This window comes from Centroberyx gerrardi, chromosome 19, assembly GCF_048128805.1.
Source record: "Centroberyx gerrardi isolate f3 chromosome 19, fCenGer3.hap1.cur.20231027, whole genome shotgun sequence".
Taxonomy (NCBI): domain Eukaryota; kingdom Metazoa; phylum Chordata; class Actinopteri; order Beryciformes; family Berycidae; genus Centroberyx; species Centroberyx gerrardi.
Window position 1 is genome coordinate 8,950,245 of NC_136015.1, and position 21,202 is coordinate 8,971,446.

General features: G+C 45.5%; 2 protein-coding genes across 4 annotated transcripts in view; one reads left to right on the top strand and one right to left on the bottom strand.

Moving 5' to 3' along the window:
- The first annotated feature begins 373 nt into the window (after nucleotides 1-373).
- col9a2 (procollagen, type IX, alpha 2) lies at nucleotides 374-16,870 on the top strand. Its single transcript, XM_071919791.2, has 32 exons — nucleotides 374-589; nucleotides 2,335-2,409; nucleotides 3,709-3,744; nucleotides 3,851-3,913; nucleotides 4,846-4,899; nucleotides 5,333-5,368; nucleotides 6,314-6,337; nucleotides 6,549-6,602; nucleotides 6,713-6,766; nucleotides 8,095-8,145; nucleotides 8,235-8,291; nucleotides 8,428-8,481; nucleotides 9,420-9,473; nucleotides 9,653-9,706; nucleotides 10,193-10,246; nucleotides 10,395-10,448; nucleotides 10,618-10,671; nucleotides 10,763-10,816; nucleotides 10,908-10,961; nucleotides 11,739-11,783; nucleotides 11,880-11,933; nucleotides 12,058-12,111; nucleotides 12,198-12,251; nucleotides 12,368-12,439; nucleotides 12,871-12,906; nucleotides 13,057-13,101; nucleotides 13,509-13,541; nucleotides 13,757-13,903; nucleotides 14,092-14,146; nucleotides 14,320-14,508; nucleotides 14,630-14,707; nucleotides 15,379-16,870. The coding sequence occupies exons 1-32, from the start codon at nucleotides 518-520 to the stop codon at nucleotides 15,582-15,584; spliced, it is 2,076 nt and encodes a 691-aa protein (XP_071775892.1). The 5' UTR covers nucleotides 374-517; the 3' UTR covers nucleotides 15,585-16,870.
- A 239-nt stretch (nucleotides 16,871-17,109) lies between these two features.
- The window catches only part of col16a1 (collagen, type XVI, alpha 1), a 66,000-nt gene continuing 61,907 nt past the window's right edge, over nucleotides 17,110-21,202 (bottom strand). For all 3 annotated transcript variants that reach the window (XM_071919794.2, XM_071919795.2, XM_071919793.2), the window contains 5 exons: nucleotides 20,186-20,380; nucleotides 19,892-19,955; nucleotides 19,502-19,678; nucleotides 19,304-19,381; nucleotides 17,110-18,956 (listed from right to left, as the gene is read on the bottom strand). In XM_071919794.2, the coding sequence (XP_071775895.1) occupies nucleotides 18,763-18,956; nucleotides 19,304-19,381; nucleotides 19,502-19,678; nucleotides 19,892-19,955; nucleotides 20,186-20,380 (708 nt within the window). In that variant the 3' untranslated portion in view covers nucleotides 17,110-18,762. The remainder of the gene's footprint in view (nucleotides 18,957-19,303; nucleotides 19,382-19,501; nucleotides 19,679-19,891; nucleotides 19,956-20,185; nucleotides 20,381-21,202) is intronic.

A 21,202-nucleotide genomic window follows, 5' to 3' on the forward strand; every position in this document is an offset into this window, starting at 1 on the left:
TTTGCAAGAAAGGGCACATTATTCATAAGGCAGTAGGTATGAGCGTCCAATCGCAATGGAAGAAACGGCCTATTGAGTGCATATTCATGATGCCCCCCTGGCTAAGGAGAGAGTCAGAGGTCTTTTTGTGAGAGACTTTGTGTGTATGTATCTATGAGTGTGTGTGTGTGTGTGTGTGTGTGTGTGTGGATAGGTGCATCGGGCTTTTCAGGAGCTCCTGTGTTCTCAGGGGCAGGCTGTAGGGCTGGGTTACACCTCTCTCTCTCTCTCTTCCTCTCTCTTTCATTCCATTCCCACCCCCCCTCATCCCTCCATCCATCCCTCCCCACTCAGCACTCTCCTCCTGAGTGGATTTCTTCGGGGCTGTGCACATAGCCCCCATCCCCCTCCTTTTCGGAAGAGCTCTCGCCCCACCAGTTCCGTGCCGTGCCGGCCTGGAGAGGAGTGAGGGAGCGGAAAGAGGAGAGAGAAGAGAGGATTCGGCGTACCGAGGAGAGAGGGACAGCAGACAGGGACCATGGCCGCTCTCTCTGCCTTGCTGAAGAGCTGGGTGATACTGCAGACCCTGTGCCTGGCTCTGGCCCAAGTGGTGAGTGGACGGGGGGGAGGTTGAGACCTGCTCTCCTCAGGCTTAGGTCTTCTTTTCTGGGGTTCAGGGGGAGATCAGGCCCCTGGAGAGGGCCAGCAGGCACTGGATGTCCTGTTAGTGGGGGTAATGTTATGGGTTGCAAGTGCATGATCTCTTGATGTTGGTTGAAATTATCAAAATGCTGGAGGTTGACTTGGACTATTGACTACACATAGAAATCTGTGTGGCGGCCTCTTGTCTGTATTGCATGCATGTAGAAGAAAGATGAGCCTGAAATAGCATTTCTGCAATGGATACAAAATGAAACATGACTATCACCTGTGGACTATCATCCGCATCGCATGTGGACTACCCTCATATCTCTTTTGAGGGTTTGACGGAGGAGCGCAGAGGAAGCATGGATTTATCAATACCTGGGTTACATTTTTTTTTTTTACCTGGAATACTGTTTTTTCTTGACGAATGAATGAAAAGTTGAGGATTTTGCACTTTTTCATGGGCAAAATCAAGACAGCAGCCATGACAGAGATGGAAATCAGTCAGGGATCCACACAGACACACACGTACACACACACACTGTACACACACACACACACACACACACACACTTTTTCTCCTGAGTGTGAAAGCCCCTATTCAAACAGAGACACACAGAGAATGTCTAACCTGAAGATTCACACCTACATGCTATCTACTGGGCTTCCACCACTTTTCACTGTATCAAGGATAAAAAAAAATTTCCAGAAGAATTGAAGAATTCAAGGTTGGATTGATGATTGCCTGTTATCACCTGATGGACTGACTGATCCACTGAGATGAGCCATTATTCCCAAGAGGCTGATGGGACAGTGGGATGGGGGGGGGGGGGGGGGGGGGATATGTGGAGCAGTGCTGGTAAACACAGCCAGTCTCATGACCCCTCCCTCCCACATTCCTCCTCAGTCCTCCCCCTTTACCCCCTTCCTCCCCACAGTTTATTTGATATTGTGACCATTGTTTCCAGCAATTTCCAAACCTGTCAATTCTGAGTTTCACCGCAAGATTTTCCCTATTTCAGCTCCATTTTCATATTTTCATGTTTGTTGTGATCATTTAGTGAGAGTTGTAGTCAGTGCTTCAATGTTCAATGTTTTGTCACACTATCTGAAATGTAACACAATTTCAGATCCATACTGTAGGTCTTTGATGATAATGACATTTGATTTAGGTTTACCCTTGATCAGATGAAAAATGTATTCAGAATATTCCTAAATATTTACTATCAACTAATTGATTGGTATCCAGAAATCCCTACATTGTGTCCAGGAAATCTAAGACCATTTGAATACTTAAACAATATTACATTGTTCCTCAGAAACACCTGCTTCATGGATTTATTGTTATATTGGGATTTATAACACACACATTTAAAATTGTGTAAAACAAATCCAGCATCAAACATCAGCCCTTATGAAAACTAGCCTTAAACATTAACCCTAATATTCCATAGGGACATATAGTGTGTCTGCAGCACTAAATACTGAGTATGTACTAACCTTATCGTACCTTATGGTATTATTTCCTATGGTATCACTGAAATATTTCTGTAATTGCTATGGGATATTATACATAGCTTATTGTCTTGTTGTGATATGTGGACAATTTGTTAATGGATTACTATAGTTGTTTTTCGTAATGATACTTGACAGTCAAAAAGTTATTTCATTATGCATGTGTTTCAGCATCTTATTCTTTCTTTCTTTCAGAGGGGTCCACCTGGACCTCAGGGCCAGGCCGGCCTACCAGGCCCTTCTGGCACCCCCGGGTCCGACGGCATTGATGTGAGTATCTACACCGGTCTGCCCAACAGGTTGTCACAAAGACCGTCATTGTGCAGGAGAAATACCAACCGGGTGCTGCTCTGCGGTGCCGCAGTCTTACCGCCAGAGGGCGCTGCAAATGAAAACACACTGGCACAAAAGAGCTCTGTTCCCAGCAGAGAGAGGGGTCTTTGAGAAGGGGCCTGTGGCTCCGTCCTGGGAGTGGGTTTGGGCTAGTGTCGCAGAAATCTGATACATTTGAGATATTCTTAGTGTTAACTGGAGACAGGTTTTATAAACATGCTGAGAATCCAGGCTGCTGGGCTAGTGGAGCAGGAAACAAACTGTTTGCCGAAGGGGGAATTTTCTGTCTCACATGTTCTGTTGCCCAATTCAAAATCAGATTTGATGTTAGATTTGCTTAGATTATCTTAGATTTTAGAAAAAGTGATCGCACATCTTACTGTACTGCCTGAAACACATAAAGTGCATTTCCCATATGGATGTTGTGCATTTTGACTTGTGACTGATCAAGTGCTTATCAGAGGTAAGTGCTGAGCTGCAGGCAGCCTCCAGGCTGAGTGTGATGCCACCAGAGTGCAGCTGGGATAATGCAGTTCATTACTGACCCTTTCAACTCAGATATTCTTAACTCCTCACTTACCAACTCCCATGGCAACAAATAATGCTGCTTGATGCATGGAGGCATAGCCTGCCCTCCAGTTTATATCATGTGGCTTTTGCCTTCTCATGGCAAGTAGGGAGTAGGGAGTGGGGGTGGGGTGTCAACCTGAAGTGGAATCCAGCCTTTGTAATGAAAACCTAAACTCCACCTAAAGTTTGGTGTCACGATATTCACTGGAAACGCGTGTCTCTCCGCCCTCGATGGCTGGGCTTTGACAGGAAGAACATGGATATATTGTTGTATTATGCTTTTATGCAGAGCTACCATCTGAATAGCAGCACAACATTGTCCTGTTAATGTTTGAGATCTGAAAAGAGCAGTTGTACGTGGAGGCTTATAATAAACCTGATGTGCTTCAGTTAGAGCTACACAATGGTTTTCTGTGGTGAGAACATGGTGAAGGACACTGCGTATTGACTGTCTGCTGAAAAAAATAGTAGCAATGGAAGACATTACAAGTGATATCCAGTGGTTACATCAGCAGAGAGCACATGGACAAAGGGAATACAAATGAGTGTTATGAATTTGTCATGTGATCTTTTGATTTGTCATGTCATCTGTCCCATTCCTACATTGTGTAAAATTACCGATCACCAAAGAAAAAGGGTTAACATCGCCACTCTGTCTCTCCTCAGGGAGACAAAGGACCCCCTGGCCCTCCTGGTCCACTAGTAAGTTCTCTCTGCACTGTTTATAAAGTTTTATTCGGTAAGAATTTATATTTCCGATACTTGTCCAAGGTTTTTGTTTATGACAATAGTGCGTGTCTGCCTGCAGGGACAGAAGGGAGAGCCAGGTGAGGCAGGTCCTGATGGAACACCAGGAGAGAACGGCATTGATGTAAGTCCACAGAGTGTTTGAGTGTGTGGTGTGTGTGTGCGTGTATGTGTGTGTGTGTGTGTGTGTGTGTGTGAGAGAGAGAGAGAGAGAGAGATGGTGATGTGAGTGCATGTAAATGAGTTTGAAGAAAAAAATCCCCTCTATCTCTCTCCTTAGCTCTATAATTATTTTCCTATCACTTCTTTCTTACACTCATTGTAAGCTAAATGGCTAAAATGTACACTGAATGTACCAAATATTAGGGAGACTTACTCTTCTCATGAAGTACATTGATGAGGTGAATCCAGGTAGAAGCCATTATCCCTTATTGATTCCCCTTATTAAATCTATACCAATCACAAAGGAGGAGATGGAGATAAAGAGAAGCAGACGAGTTAGAAAAGGATTTTGAAGCTTTGAGATGATTAAGATGTGAATTATGCAAAAAGGGCTGCAACTCAATATCAGGAAGATATATAATATTTTGTTCATTCAGTGTAAATGCCAGTGTATCAGTGAAACACTGCCCTGTTTAGGTGATTTACATCCTAATGATGCCGGTGCACCTGTTTTGAGGGCAGTTGTACCATTGCATGTTGCTGCCTCAGTCTTAATCAGGGGGGAATTGAGTCTCAAAGCCCCGTGGTCACATGCTAACAGAAACACACACACACACACACACACACACACGCATGCATTCCTCAGGGATTTAGCCAATAATCCGTCCTGGAATCTCAATCGCTAGTTTACTTCCTAATTACTTCCAAGAACGGTGTCAACTTCGATCAAGTGTATTATTAGCGCTATTGTAATGTGAATTCAGGTCACACGTAGCCTGTGGAAAGCACAGTAGTAACTGATATTTTCCTTTTCATCCTCTGCAATATTTTTTCCCTTCTCTCCCTTGACATCTACCTCTCTGCCTGCCTCCATCTTCCCCTCTCTGCCTACAGGGTTTGATCGGAGCAAAGGGCGATCGGGGTGCTATCGGGAGTCCTGGGCCTAAGGCAAGCGTCTGCTTTTACCTCATAGGATAATTAGCACAAATGGACCGTAATGCTGCTATCATGTGGAAACCCTGCAACTCCAACATTAGTGTTTATCATCAGGGAGGCCCAGTGGTTAGAGCGTCTCTCCCGTAACAGAAAGGTCTCAGGTTCAAGTCACTCTGGATCAGAGAATCAGCTGAATACCCAAAAATGCAAAACCTCATTGCAAAAAACATCAGACAATAAGGCTAACTGGTGCTGGTTAATTGCTGAAATTCTAGAGATTTTCATCCAAAACAATATATTGTTCGCTTACCACTATTAGCATAAAACATTGAAGCTCATATCAATGAATTCCATCCCTGAATGATATGCTCCGGATAAATATTATCTGTTTGTGAATGTAACAGGTCACTACCATACTCATATTGTTGTGTGTTGTGTTCTATAGGGTCAGCCTGGACCAAGTGGTGAGCCTGGCCCTCCTGTAAGTAAAACATTTTATACTATATGACCACTTTGCCACTGTATAAATCCAAAGTATGATGATCTATTAGACAATACAGTACCTAATAAGGATGTCATGCTACTGGCTGACTTTGACATTGTTGTCAGTTTTATGTTGTTTACATGTTGTAAACCCAGCTGGTCTCGTAAGGCAACCTCCCAAGTTCTGGTTTCTTTCTGCCTGAATGCCTGACCAGCTGTGCCCCTTATTGGTTTGAGTTCACCCGGTTGTGGCATTTGGTTTCTAACGGCTGGCATGGGCTGTATCCCACTGATAATTCTTGAAAAAGAAGAAGAAGTGTTATCATCAACCTCTTTTTTGTGCATATTATCATTTCAAATGACATTAAATGGGACCACTGCCTTCATGCACACCAACAAATGGATGTCCAATAGATTCACAACCGCACAATAAGCATACCAACACGTCGCCTGCACCACAGACTATCACCACTAGGCGGTGCTGTGTGTCCATGTATGAGATACCAGCCAATATGTTCAAACATTAAGACTGGAGTCACCCAATGTCACGGTTGAATGCAACACTATTAGTTAAATCCTTTGTTTAGCATTAGCAGGCGTCCTGTCCGGGGGGTGTACTTGTACATCAAGCTGCCTCATGCTACACAGGCTGAAGATAGGCTCCTGCGCTGTGGGCTGCTCTGCCTCCAAGAAGGCTTACTTACTTAATTACTTTGTTTAGAATTAATTTCAAGCAAAAGACACAGCAAACACAAACTGATTGCTGTCTGTATCTCTGTTCGACTGGAGCACCGTTTGCCTCGCACTCCGACACTGTACGCACGCATTATTGAATTACTGCTGCGATTATTAATTGGCCTTACCAAATGTTAATTGATACTTTGATGGATTGGTTCCACTTGTTATACAGTGATTTAACCCCTTGTCCCCTCTGCCCACACAGGGACCTGGCCTTCCAGGACTGGCTGTAAGTAGCTTGTATGGTCTAATACATTTATGCCTTATCATTTAATGGCTTTAAGATATGAAAATAATTTTGGGGCTTGTGGAAAGTCCACTTACAGATTATTTTTTTGCCAATGTTGGATGCCAGCGTCTCCCATGTTCACTCACTCTCTCTCTTTCTCTTTATATCTGTCTCTCTCTCTCTCTCTCTCTCTCTCTCTCTGTTTCTATAGGGTGCTGCTGGGCCAATTGGTCTTCCTGGTGAGATTGGACCAACTGGACCAAAGGTGGGCAGTTTATTGGACTACCAGTGTATTATGAACATGTTATACACTGCCAGACTCCATCATCTTATTCAGCTTCTTCCTAACTTCTTTCCTTCCTCTGCTTCTCCCAGGGTATCTTGGGACCACCTGGAGCTCCAGGACTTCCCGGGCCTCCTGGCAAGGCAGTAAGTGTCCACCCAGGTCTGGGTGTCCTGGAACTATCTTAGCAGTAAGGTCATCTATCTCCTGTTTCTTATATAATGAAAATGTACTTGGTGCTAAAAGGCCTTTGGTAAACCTGGCCTTGAGGGATATAAGCTCATCCAAACTTTTAAAATGTAAATTAAAGTAGTAATTCACGACATTTTCATATAAATAAAAGTCAATTTTGCTACAGTATATTGACGACTGATATACAGTAACACGACAGTGATTCAACCTATACCCAGTTCATGAAAGCTTTTACATTTGCTGCTCTAAACGGCCGGTGTCTTTCCCGAGAAAAATCCTCCTCTGAACAGACAAAGAAAAGAGCGCCACCTACACAAACTCAAACAGAAAATCCAAGGAAGAGGAAGAGGGGTACTGGACACACTGTTCGATTGACAGGCGATCTCTGGGAAGAGCAGTGCAGAAACACCACAGCAGTGGCCGCTTAGCACCGAAGATGTCGCCAAAATCAAAGACACACAAATCCTCTGCGGATAAATCTATTTCAGATGAGTGATGACAGTCTTTAGGGAGAGATTGGCAAGATTAGCCGCGAGAAGAGTGAGAGATTAGCGAGTTACCGGGAGTTCACTGGGCTTAATAAAGCATACTTACCCGTCAATCTATTTGAAACCGACTCACTGTATATTGGCGAAGGGGATGACACTGTACCTACTCTCTGTAACAGTAAACCCACGTCCTCAACTGCCATTGCAACACTTATCCACAGCATGTAAAAGTGCGCTCAATAGAACCAAGAGCCACTAACATGCTTTAAAAATGTGCTGTATGATAGCAAAACCCCTACAGCCAAAGCTCACTCTCTCTTGTGCGGGTCCCCACAGGCAGTGAGTGGTGAAATACCACAAACAGCTCTGAGTGGTACACTTTCTAGTCTATTTTTTGGTGGTGTATGTACTCTCCAGTGTGCATCTCTGAGTGGTTCCAGGAAGGGGGGGGCGGCTTCATTGAGAGTGATGTTCCCGGCCCAGGGGAGTGTATTTGTTTAGCTTTAGTGCTGTCCTAGGGTAAATAAACTCCCATTAGATCAGTGGGCTGTCTCATCTGACTGTAGCTGGAATACATCAGCCCCTGTAGAGATACTTTACTTTCTAACTCAATCTATAAACAGATAGAGAGAAAGATGGAGGGAGAGATAGAGACAGAGAGAGAGAGTGCTGGCTCAGCTCGGGAGTGCAGAGCCAACCTGTCTGCCTGCTCTGACCGTGTGACTTTCTCCATCTGTCTGTCTGTCTGTCTGTCTATCTATCTGTCTATCCATCTGTCTATCTAAACTGTCTAGGGTCCTCCAGGGAAGTTCCTTGGTGGAGAAGAGGGCAGTGCAGACTTCCAGGTAAGATAAGCCGATTTCTCTTTTCCTGTCCGTCTATTTGCACTGCTTCACTTTTGATAATCCGTGTGTTTCCTTTCCCCCGACAACAGTGTCCACTTAACTGTCCAGCAGGACCTAAGGGCCCCCAGGGACTGCAGGGAGTCAAGGTGAGGAGTCTGTCTGTCTTTGTCACCTTGAAGGAATTAGCATATACACAGTATTGTTTTATACAGCATCATTGATTGATTATGTTGCATTATGAAATTGTGATGTCACCATATTGACTGAGTGTTTGTCCTCCAGGGACACAAAGGACGTGGCGGTGTTCTCGGAGAGTCTGGTAGCATAGGAATAACGGTGAGCTGCACAGTCTCGATCAATTTTTTGTGTCTGCCTGTGCCGGCCCTAGGAACGGACACACACACATGCACACAAACACACACACACACACACACACACACACATACATTCGCACACGGTCTTGCACACTCACCCACCATTCAGGACCAGCAGAGGCAGGGATTAGCTCTAATGAAGCCCTCCGAGGCACATGACTGGCACTAATCTGGCTGCGATTAGTCAGGCCTGGCCCTGGCCCTGCAGTCAGCATGCAGCGAGCCAGATGAAAGCGGTGGTGAAGAGCCAGGTACATGAAGGGGAGGATGAGAGAGTCAGGGTTAGCACAGCCCTCTCACCTCGCTGTATTAAGCAGAGCTAATGAGCACACAGTGGGCTCCGAGAGAGCGGCTAGCCGAGCCCCAGGAATTAGCCTCTGATCTTCCCACACTAGGAGCCTTCTGGCAGTGCTTAGACACTCAGAAAACACTCAACGCATGAAGTTAAACGCACCACTCCTCCAGGCAGGCCGGCATTTTAGAAGACCTGGCTGGATTCAAGGTTGCACTCTGTAGAGCAGCTCTCTCTTTTCTCTTTCTTATAGACGGCTTGTTCAGGCTGTTTACATTCGCACTAGCTGTTCAAACTAAAGCACAGATAACTGTATCACTGATGATACTGATGACAGTCTTTATTCAACAGCAAGATTCAACAGCAGTGCCACTATCAGGTTTATCTTTAGGACTCCACTGAACCTACTGAGAATTTGTTTTGTACCCTCAAACAGATTATCTCAAAGTTTCTTGGGCCAAACTGTGTAGACATTTACACAACAACAAGGAGACTTCCTCTACTTCACGCAAATGTGCAGAATGTTGCTGATAGCAGGCACCTGTTCTGCACAGAGCGGCACAGAATGAGAATGACTGATCAACCTGTTCTTTTCCTTCCTCCACCAGGGCCCCAAGGGAGAATTGGGCATCTCCGGGGAACAGGGCATCCCAGGACCTCCGGTATGCAGAGAATTGTCTAGCTTTCACTTTTTGTTTACAACTGGAACATTTTGAAACAGAGGCTAATATTCTGCTGTTCTGACTGAAGCTTTGGTATACTATCATCAACAGAACCTAGTGTTAGGCTGGTCAGGGTCAAGGGTCTCTCTCATCCTTGTTTTTCCCTACCTTCTTCTCAGGGTCCAATGGGTCTGAGGGGCTATCCAGGAATGATGGGCCCCAAGGGGGAGGCAGTGAGTACCACCCTTTCTTTGCTTCATGGTTTTTTCTTTCACATTCCCATATCGCGTTTTCTTTTGTCCTCGTCCTCTTTTGGAACAACCCCATTCTCATTCCTAGATGAGCGCCAAGGAGGCACAGCTAGACCTGCCCCCGCTATACAAACACCATCCATTACCAGCAATGGGGACATATGGAAATGATGCTAACACAAATCTCTCCCCTCCTCTAATGAGTTGGGGTTGTCTGGGTCCACGGTGCCTCCATCTGTAGTTAATGATCCACTGTAGCCATCCGTCTTACTGTTAACATTAGCCGCGTTAGCCAAGTTAGCGCCCAGGCTTAGTGCCAAAGTAACAGTGGCTGGCTCTCCGTGTAGCTCCCATTAGCGAAGTGAGTTAAGCGCTAATTACCCCTTTATCACAATGAATAGTAGGCTACCGTGACTTAGCATCCTCCCTGATCTAAAGTGATTGATAGCGCTTTTTGTTTTTCCTTAGGGGCCTCGTGGTTACAAGGGCATCACGGGACCCGCCGGCATTCCTGGGCCCCCAGTAAGTGCTGCACACACACACACACACACACACACACACGCACACACACACACACACACACACACACTCAGAGCCTCACTTACTCACAGAAAAGCAGATACGCACATAAACACCTTCGGTAATATAAGACTTTCTCTGTTGTTTACAGGGTGAGGAGGGACCTCAGGGACCACCTGGAGAAGCGGGAGACAAGGGAGACACAGTAAGCGACTCCAAAAAAATCCCTCTAGTTTATTTTCTTCAAGGTTATTCTGAAAGCTGTGGGGTCGAAAGAGAGATGAAACTACAGCTTCTCTCAATACTTGAATGGGGATGATGACCCTGATATAGATTATAAATGCAGTGATGATGATTCGGTTTTTCTTCCGCAGGGCGGCCGAGGCATCCAGGGCCCGCAGGGTGCAGTTGGCAAAAAGGGAGAGAATGTGAGTGAACACACTGTTGTCAGCCGTTATTGTGGTGTTCTTCTTCTGCTTGCCAAATGAAGGCCACTGACCCATCTGCCTGCTTTTTCAGGGCCTTCCCGGTATTGATGGAAAAGATGGCACACCTGGCATTCCTGGGATCAAGGTAAGGGCTGCCAGCCGCGATGATGGGCACGATAATAACTTCAATCTCAGCAAAACTGGGAATTTATTCTTCCTCTCCTCTGTGTCTGCAGGGCGGCCCAGGGCAGGCTGGGATGCCTGGTCCTCCCGGTCATCAGGGAGCAGCAGTGAGTAATCCGCGTGTGTGTGTGTGTGGGGAGGAGGGAGTGTGAGTGTGTGTCTGCGTGAGCGGTGTTTAGCGATGCCACTAAAGGCACTTGCAAATAAGCCCGTCTGTAAATGCTTATTGTCACTCAGACCACGTAGGGGGTCAATCTGTTCTCCTCCCCAATCCAACACAGCCACAGCAGAGGCAGAAAAACAGGGCGAAGCAGCCTGTAAATTTTGGTATGTTTGTTTTCTGGGCAGTCATCCAGGTTAACAGTGACCCCCTGACCCAAGCTGTTTTAGAATTTAAACCACCTTGAAATGGCACTCTCCCTCCCACCATGAGTGATTTATCACAATCAAACCACTGTGTGTCTGTTTGTGTGTGTGTGTGTGTGTGTGTGTGTGTGTGTGTGTGCGCTTCTGTGTGCGTTATCCTGACTAAGGGGTAATGGAGCATGAGATGCACACTTTGCTGTGTGGTCATAGCGGTGACACTAACACTGCTGCAAACTCAAACACCATAACTTAACCTGCTTTATGTCTTGTACCAAGACACACACACACACACACACACACACACACACACACACACACATCACTGCAAGGCAACCTGCTGCAAGCTATATGGCAAATGCTCACAAACCAGCACACACATACTACTATCCACTTTCTTTACCACTAATATTTTCAGACATGTATTTCAAACGTATGAAATAATTTGTGCTCGCCATACTGACAGACTACAAGATAACTGTGTTCCTCAGTACTTTTACTCTTCTTCATTCTGTCATTAGGGATTGCCTGGCAGCCCTGGGACAAAGGGTGGAGCCGGAGGAAAGGTAAGCCTTTGACCAACTCATAATCCTCCCTGTGACATTGATCCTTCATTGTTCTTTTTTTTGTTCACATTTATATTTTTCTCTCTCTGTCTTCAGGGGGAGCCTGGAGCCAGGGGTCATGTTGGCATGCAAGGCGCTCCTGGACCTCAGGTAACACACATACTGTACATACAGTATATACAAAATATGTATATTCCCATGCTTTAAAAGTGTGCCTGTGTATATTATACACTTATTTTGGTAGTATAACTGCACTTTCCTTGCTTTCTGCTAGGGTGAGCCTGGTCTTCCTGGTGAGGCTGGTATGGAAGGAGTTCCTGGACCCAAGGTAAGGATCCAGAATTATTTCATGAAAACCCACACTAACAACTGCTGCTGTAAACCAGTGATACTAATCTCACCTGACTTCTCCAGGGTGACAGGGGCCAGAGGGGAGCGGTCGGCCCACAGGGAGTCGTCGGCAAGCCCGTGAGTTATTTCTCTTCATTTCTGCGTCTTCACAAACACATTTTGGGATCTGGAACTGTACTTTCCAATATTATGCATCTCTGCCTTCAGTAACCATTTCCAATATCTCCTAACAGGGAGGCAAAGGAGAGAGAGGACCCATTGGTGTCCCAGGTGCTCAGGGCCTTACTGGAACCAAGGGAGACAAGGTGTGTGTGCGTGTGTGTGTGTGTGTGTGTGTGTGTGTGTGTGTACATGGGCAAATGCATACACTGCTTTGTTGTATCATGTATTTGTGTGTGTACATGTGTGTGCCAATTGTTCCCTGTATCTGAGCATACTTCATACTGATTCAGTTACACAGATTTATCCATTGGGGGCAGTGTTTACCTGTGAATACATGCCACATAAATCCACAGTAAATTACTGAATGTACATGGAGCCTAAGCAATATAAATGATAATCTTAGCGTCCTCATCTCACTTGTTTTAGAGATGAAACCACATCTTTCTTACTTTGTGATCTCTGGTGTCACTGGCTTGAGTCAATATTTTGTCCTTGTTTTTTTTTTTTTTTAAGCATTTTATATTAGAGATTCCAGCACATTTACATGTATGACTCAGCTCGTCTCTCTTTCCAGGGATTCCAAGGAAAAGTTGGGGCAAAGGGAGACTTTGTGAGTAGCAAATCTGCACTTTTAAACTTTAGATTGTGCGAGACTTATCTCACACACCATGTTGTACCTCGGCTCTGTGTCGACAAATTCCTTCGTCAGTCAACCTTCTCTCTCCCCATCTTTATCAATCTCCCTCTGACTCTCTTTTAGGGTGACCCTGGTGTCGAGGGATTGGCTGGTGAGAAAGGCGAAAAGGTAAAAAAAAAAAAGCGCTACTGCACAACCTAAAACCATTTTCAAGAACCGTAAAAGTGTAGGAATTTACAAAGCACTTTAACTTGCAGGCTTTAGATAAGGAGGTTTAAAAACTTGCTTCTGAAGGCATCAAAGCATAGTGGCATATAGGAGAAAATTCTATAATCACACCCGTAAAAGACCAAAAGGAAGTCTGTTTTTTGAATTTGCATTCAAATCCTCATAATAATCCAGATGGCAAATGAGCTATTTACATGACAGTGAAGCAATGATGCAAGTTGGATCTTTGAAGCAGCATTTTTCGGCATTCATTTGCAATATTCACTCTTCAATTGTCTCTCTGAGGCAGAAATGATAGATGGTTGTGATGAATGCAAAAGTGACTGATTCTCTCCCTCCATTGACAGGGTTTGTCTGGTGAACCCGGACCCAAAGGACAGGTGAGCAACAAAAAACACACTTCAGCTTCCTACACCCTTCTTTCCTTCCTTCCTTCCTTCCTTCCTACACCCTTCCTTCCTGCATCTTCATCGCTTTAACTTGCTCCCTTGTATCTTATTTTTACCTTCCACCTATTCATCTTTTTCCTCTGCCGTCTTTCTGAGGTGGAACTCTCCATAAAATCCACTCTTCCTTTCTCCCCCTCTCTTCACAGCAAGGAGTGAGGGGTGACCTCGGACACAATGGCCCCACGGGAGACCCGGGTAAACCGGGAGACCAGGGACCGTCAGGCCTGCCCGGCCCTAGGGGACTCAACGGAGAGCGAGGAGTACCGGGCATGCCGGGCATTCAGGGGCCGACGGTGAGTTCCGGCTGACTCCTGATCACATGAAATAGCTACGTAATGGAATGTATATGAACATACTGTGTATTGATTGACGCGTTCGATGAGTTTGTGAAGACATGACATGACTGTTTATTGGGCGACAGCACAGCCCGAGACGTTGATCGGTCTGTTTAAGATTCTCAACTTGCCCTTTCTCTCTCCAGGGACGGGATGCGTCTGACCAGCATATCATCGAAGTGGTGTTAAAGATGTTGCAGGGTGAGCGACTGGCCCTGAATATCCACCTTTGATGTCCATAGGGGAGATTAGATGAGCTCATTTCCCGATCCCACTTTCATCTCCTGAGCAATCAGTTGGCCATCACCAGAGGTAATTTAATCTAAATCATTTTCCGCAGTAAAATAATGTGTCTGCTATCTCTCCTTTCTCAGAGAGGCTAGCAGCAGTGGCGGTGAGCGCTAAGAGGGCTGTGCTCGGCGGAGCTGGTGTAATGGGACCTCCTGGCCCTCCCGGACCCCCGGGGGCCCCCGGCCCTCAGGGGCCACACGGCCTCACCGGGACCCGTGGCATCCCCGGCATGATCGGAGGGCCCGGTCAGATTGGAAACACAGGACTCAAAGGTAGAGACAAAGGGCACAGACTGAAGTATCGGGACATTTTACATAATCATATTACGAATTCACAGTTGAAAGTGCAGCTTTCCAGGATGGATGTTAACCCGTAGTCTAATGCCTTCCCCAGGAAAGAGAGGGCTGAAGGGAGACAGAGGAGATCCTGGCAAACCCCACCCAGGGGCACCCGGACCTCCAGGAATACCAGGTAAGAGCAAGAAGACTTCCACAGCTGCCAACCACGGGGATTCTGTGAGGTTTTATTCTCAGATACGGTCCATTAAGTGTTAAAAAAAAAACAATGGCAGATACAACTGACCAAAGGTTGAGAAGAGGACAATAAGAAGCTGAGAAACTTGGCATTACAGCTGTTATAAACCACCATGGTAGTGCCACAGGGGAGCCTGCTCAAAGGCATTTTAAAAGCATCATTAACTTCAGTCATTTAACAGATGCTCTTGAATGTGAACGTAATAGGAATGCAACAGTACACACATATTCAAACAGTGGCAAACACTCACCCACGCACACACACACACACACACACACACACACACAAATATATATGTATACATACGTGTGTGTAATTGCATTCCAGAATGAGATATGCACTATTTGAAAACTGTGACACCCACTCGGATTGCCAACATCAACTCGGTGTTGAATATTAATGAAGCTATTAGTTATCTCGAGCATGTTACTTACAGAATAGCAAGTAACATGTTGGAGGATTTAATGATCTGTGTATCATCAGGTAACATTTTTTTTATTTCCCAAAATCAATGGAAATCAATCACATGCATACACATGCCAATACACAAAAAAACAGACAATCATCCTAGTTAAAATCAAACAAACCGGAACCCTCTCCCTCCTCAGGTCCTCCCGGTATCGACGGCGTGGCTCGGGACGGCAGGCCCGGTGAGAGAGGACCTCAGGGATCAGCCGGAGAGGCCGGTCGCCCCGGCAAGGCAGGCCCGTCGGGTCTACCGGGGTACTGCGAGGCGGCGATGTGCCTGGCCGCGTCGGCGTACACCTCCCCCCGACTACAGGAGGCCGGAAGCATCAAAGGACCCAACATCTAGAGACCTTTCTCTCCATCAGCAGCTCACAACACCTGGGAGAAAGAGAGAGAGAGAGAGAGAGAGAGGGGACAAGAGAGAGATCGAGGGAGAGAGAGAGAGAGACCACTCTTCTCAGTTGGACAACATCGAGAGCGAGGGGTGGGGGGTTGGAGGGCAATATCACGGTGACTGAACGTCGCCCCCCCTTCCTGAAACTGACAACCTTAAGTTCTGACGGGTGGGCCGTACTCCGATCTCAAGCCCCCCCCACATCGCCATGACAACAGCAGCTCACAGCCACCCACATCCTCCTGAATTCTCTAGTGGACTGGATGATGTCAGCGTCAGTCACATCCAAATATCCCACCCCCTTCTCCAGCAGTGAGAGAGGGACAGATTTCTATTGCATTTCCCTGTCACCCACCACACCAGCAGTATGTATGAGCTGAGAGGAGCAGAACACCCGCTCTGAGCCCGGTGAAAGGTGCCTGTCTTATATACCGTGGTCACTTTAAATGGTATGGTTTTATGTATGCAATATTATGTTTGAGATATGTTTTTTGAAGTTAAAATGCCCTTGCCTATCCCGCCACATCACACCTGATGCCTTAAAAGTGTAAAAAAAAAAAAAAAGGACCAATAAATGATTGCTATCTGAATCTACACTCAGTACTGTACTGTACCTTTGTAAGATGTAGTGTTGAACCCTTTCATCTGTAAGCTTGAGTGAAAATCCCTGTTTTTACCTCATGTGTACATTGCCCCCCATCCCCACCCCCCTTTTCTACCCAAGTCTCATTTTAGAAACTAACGACTAGCTTTATCTCTTCCTCTTGTTGCCTGGCAACAGCATATCCCGATGGGCACTCCCATCTCCCACAATGCAGTGCTGTAAATCTTTGTAAATGTGTGTTGATTATTATGTAGAGAAAAACGAATGGGTTACGATATGCACCGACAAAAATCCTGTGTTAATGAATTCAATCAGTAATAAAAAGTTCCTACAGAAATAACTGCTTTTTCCAAAGCCAATCAGTCACAGTCAGAATGTGCTTCCTATGCCACTGTCAACTTTCCACAGGGTGTCAACGATTTTCTAAGATAACTGATTTTTTTCATTAACAGAAGCTATTTATTGTTCTTTATATGAATCATCTGTAAAGAAAGAGTTTTTTTTTCTTTTTTTCCTGGCTGTTCAGGTCATCCCGAACAAATAAAGAGGAACCTTTTGTAAAATCCAATGTTCTTCTGTATCATGAAAAAAAAAACAAGTCTCAGCTCACCTCCTTTGGCTCCCTATCATTTCATTTCTCCTAGCCTGAATCTTTGGCAGTATCAGTTCAATTATCTATTGCTGCGTGTAATAAAATCTCCTGCTCCCGAAGCTGCGGACGGTCAGCTTTTGTCAACATTCTTGCACCACCAAGGCCAAGAGTTCCCATGATATACAGGAATAAATAAGTGTACCAATGTATGCACACACACACACACACACACACACACACACCTTCGTTGCAAAGAAAGACAACCACACTTATTGTACACTTCTGCTTTCAAAATGCATCTTTTTTTTACTCAAATGTTTCATAAAACAACATATGTGGGCACATGATGGATTGGACAAAAGTGACAGTAAGACACACAGCAACATATACACAGGTTAGAGAGTTGATGGACAACACTGTTGCTATATCAATATGTTTCCTGCAACAAGGAATGAAAACTATAGCTGCATGTGTCATGTGTACAGCCTCTTTGTAAAGTGATATAATTCAATTGGGGTAAAGTTTAACATTTCCCATGGGCAAGCTTGTGAGAAACAGAGTGCGATTGCGGCACATAGTTCTTAACTAGAGGTCCTTTAGTGCTGATAAAACTACAGAGATGGTGACAGATGGTAAAGCTTTAAGACTCCAGACGGAAAAATGAAAATGAAAATGTAAACTCGAGCATATACCGTATCACATAACATGACAAAAGACGATGTTTCTGATGGTTTCTATGGGCTCTGAATGCGTTCTTTCAACAGTAAATGGGATTGGGAGGGCTTAGTGGTCATGCATAGTGCGCTGCATTACAGTACAAGTGGTGAATGAGCTCAATTCTAGTTTATATTTTGTTAAACAAGTGCATGGTGATGCAGACAGATGGCTAGGACAGCTACTTTGGAATACAAAATGAGATGAGATGTTTTAAAATGGCTGCATTTACAGTGAAGACTGGAGTTAAAATGACATGCTTTTACGTGCTTTCACACGTAAAAGCAATTTTCTCTTATAAATAATTTGTCTTTTACTGAACACATTAATCCACTTTGAAAGCTTATAGACCTTAGAAAAATATTCCCTTGGCAGTTTGGTTGCTGTATAACCACTGACCATAACAAATAAGTGGCGAGCCATGCTTTTGCCTTTTCCAAATCCTTTTTAAAAAAAAAAGTATAAAAAGCCACTATATATAAATATAAATATGTACAAAACAGGCACTCCATTGAAGAGGGTGAATGAATGCAGGTTTTTGATGTCTGTTTCTACAGTACAAAAAAAAAAAAAAAAAACCTTTTCAAGGGGTATTCTCTTACAAATCAAATCCAAAATGTGTGTTGCACCTCAAGCAGAGAGACAGAATATTACAGATGCATGGGATGCGCTCAGAATGTGATTTTGTGTGACAAGAACAAAGATGAGCGGTGGAAGCAAAGTGCTACAATAATTGTGTGCATTCCCTTCCTACCGATTTAGACGGAGAAAATGGGGAGGAAAAAAAAAAAGCAGAAGAGGCCAGAATGAGTCAAGAAGAGGAAGATACGGATCGTGAGATTCTTGTCACCTTCCCTGGGCTGTTCAAAAATGTACAGAGGCAGTGAAAAACAGTGAGCGGTGAAAGCTGGGAGAGGATAGGTGGCAAAAACAGAAATAAGAACATGTGATATGGCAGTAATTTGGCGTTCACGGGGAAATAAAACGATGCGATAAAAAGCGGCTGCAGGTGTTTCTGTGTAGGCCTCAGTCCCAGCGGGGCCCTTGCTATAAAACTTGAAGATTTGCTCAGGAACTACAGTAGACAGCTGTGTGGGAAGATCTATACAATTCAATAATGAATGGAGCTCCTGTATTTCATCTGGTGTTTGGCCGTCTGTCTTCTCCGTAGTCTCTTTGCTTCACTCCCCTCTCCAATCCTCCTCCAGCCCTCCGTCCCTCTACCAGGGGCCCTTGACCTGCGGGCCTTTGGGGCTGTACTCTACTGGGTGGCTCATACAGTCTCCGGGATTACACCGGCCATCGTTCCCCTTCGAGCCGGACGGTCCAGGTGGGCCCGGGATCCCGGGAACGCCCTGCTGGCCGACGGGGCCTGGGGGTCCCATCTTGCCATATCCCTGGGGGCCGGGGACACCTGGTGGAAGAAATTAAAGATGTAGCCGTGGTAGAAAATCACACTTTTTTACTACATCTGTGCTGCGCTGCAGCTGCTCCGGTACTCTACCCTCAGGAGGAATTGTTTAAAAATGTCAAATTTTGCTTTCTTTTAAGGCTTCAAAGTTAAATTCTATATTACACACATATTTCTATGTATAGTTTGACACATCTACTCAACAACAGTGAACTGTCTACAGTGATCACTGCAGCACTGATGCAGTATAGATACAAGCTGGGGGACTTCTCTGTTGGCTGCCACTGTTTCAGCAGTTATCACATAAAGATCGGCTTCACTGATCATCAGACTAGCAGAGAAGGTGTTACCTGGCGCTCCTGGAGGTCCTGAATCTCCCATCTCTCCGACACCCTTATCTCCTTTCTCTCCCTGGGGTCCTCGTGGTCCTGCAGACAGAGAATCACAAATGTCAATGGTTGATAATGATGTCCACATATGTCACTGTCCTGGTATCACAGATCTGAAAAAGACTATTGGTATCACTGAGACTGAAAGAATTGGCTCACCGGGGGGTCCCAGGGATCCTGGCCGGCCCTCTCGGCCGATCTGTCCCGGGAGACCGGGCGCACCTGAGGTCCCCTGTCTACCTGGAACTCCGTCTTTCCCTGGGGGCCCGGGCCGACCGGGGGATGCCACCATCTCTACCGGCATCTGCATGCGGGACATGTAGTAGGCCATTCTCTCTGGGGAGGGAGAATATACGGTGACAAGCAATCGCTGCACAGAGGACACACAGTAACAAGCACAGCACTGTCCCACAGGACAGGCTGAATAATACATGGAAAGAGATATGCATCTGCAGAGGATATGTTGCTGTAGCCTGGAAACCGCAGCATTATGTACAGTAAGCATTCACATAGCGATGAGTCATGCTGGAGACGAACACACGCTCTCACCATCAAAGATCTTGATGACCTGCTGGCGGATGAAGCTCTTGATTTCATCATAATTGACGACAGCCTATAGAGGGAGAGAAGAAGAAGAAGAAAAAACAGATGGGAAACGTTAATCAAGGCAGATAATTAGAAAATGCATTATTTACACGAGCAGATGGAGCTCGTGGTTGCCTCTGGACACTATACATCATTCACTTCTCACAATAAAGTCACATATTGCATGATTTGCATATGATGTAGAAATTAAAAAATAAGCAGTCAGGCAGTTGTGCAGCAAGTGTAACGGTATCTCACATCATGTCCAGGTGACCCTGGAAGTCCATTGGCCCCGGCGGGGCCAGGTGAGCCCGGGTTGCCCCTCTCCCCTCTGGGTCCGGCTGGGCCAATCATGGGCTGTGCGTCCTTGGAGTGGTAGCCTCCACCACCAGGGGGCCCCGGCCTGCCTCTCTCCCCTGGAGGCCCCCTTTGACCTTGGGATCCTGGCTCACCCTGACAGAGTGAGAGAGCAAGAGAGAGAGAGAGAGAGGGGGTAGTAAGTGTTGCACAGTATATAAGAGAACCTTGTATCTTTATGGAGACTGGACACATGATGAAAAGACAAGATCTCATCACCCCGATTTTATCATCTTTACATTGGCTACCTTTCAGTCTCAGAACTGAGTTTCAGAACTGACTTTTTAACCCCTGTATGAGCCAAATTGCAGCCTGTCGTCCCCAGTTAGGTCAACATTGATTGTTCCGATATCTAGGTGGAAAACAAGATGCGATCAGATCTTTACCATCAGGGTTCCTTTACTTTGGAATGACCTGCCTTAGGAGCTCTGGCTGGCTAAATCTGCATCATCTATTAAATCACCTCTTAAAACTCACTTTTATAGACTTGCTTTTATGTAATGATCTGTTATTGATTCTCGTTGACCTCGCTTTTATGGTTTACTTTTACGTTCTTGACTTGATTTAACAGTCCTTACCTCGCTCTCATTGCTTTTGCTGCTGATTTCATCTGGGGGGGTTTTTATTTGTTTTTTTTCTTACTCCTTTGCAACTGTGTTTGGAGAAGTGCTATATAAATAAAGATTATTATTAACCCAGAATGGGAGCGGGCCCTTTAAGACAGCCTTGGGCTACATCTGTATCACTTCCCACACAGCAGCACCCTCCATTCGCTCTGTGTAAATACACTCAAAAAACAGCCCCGCTACATTAGCGACAGTGATTTATCGAGGACAAAGCAGACCATAATGGACGTCTAATGTTTACACGTCACCAACGGACAACCCGCTCTCGAAATAGAGAGGAGGGAGAAGAATA

Bases quoted from the DNA above. Each gene is read 5' to 3' on its own strand.
- col9a2 (XM_071919791.2), top strand. From the start codon at position 518: ATGGCCGCTCTCTCTGCCTTGCTGAAGAGCTGGGTGATACTGCAGACC. The intron at 6,338-6,548 runs GTAAGTAGCTTG...CTGTTTCTATAG, and splicing joins CTGGCCTTCCAGGACTGGCT to GGTGCTGCTGGGCCAATTGG. The intron at 14,708-15,378 runs GTAAGAGCAAGA...CTCCCTCCTCAG, and splicing joins CGGACCTCCAGGAATACCAG to GTCCTCCCGGTATCGACGGC.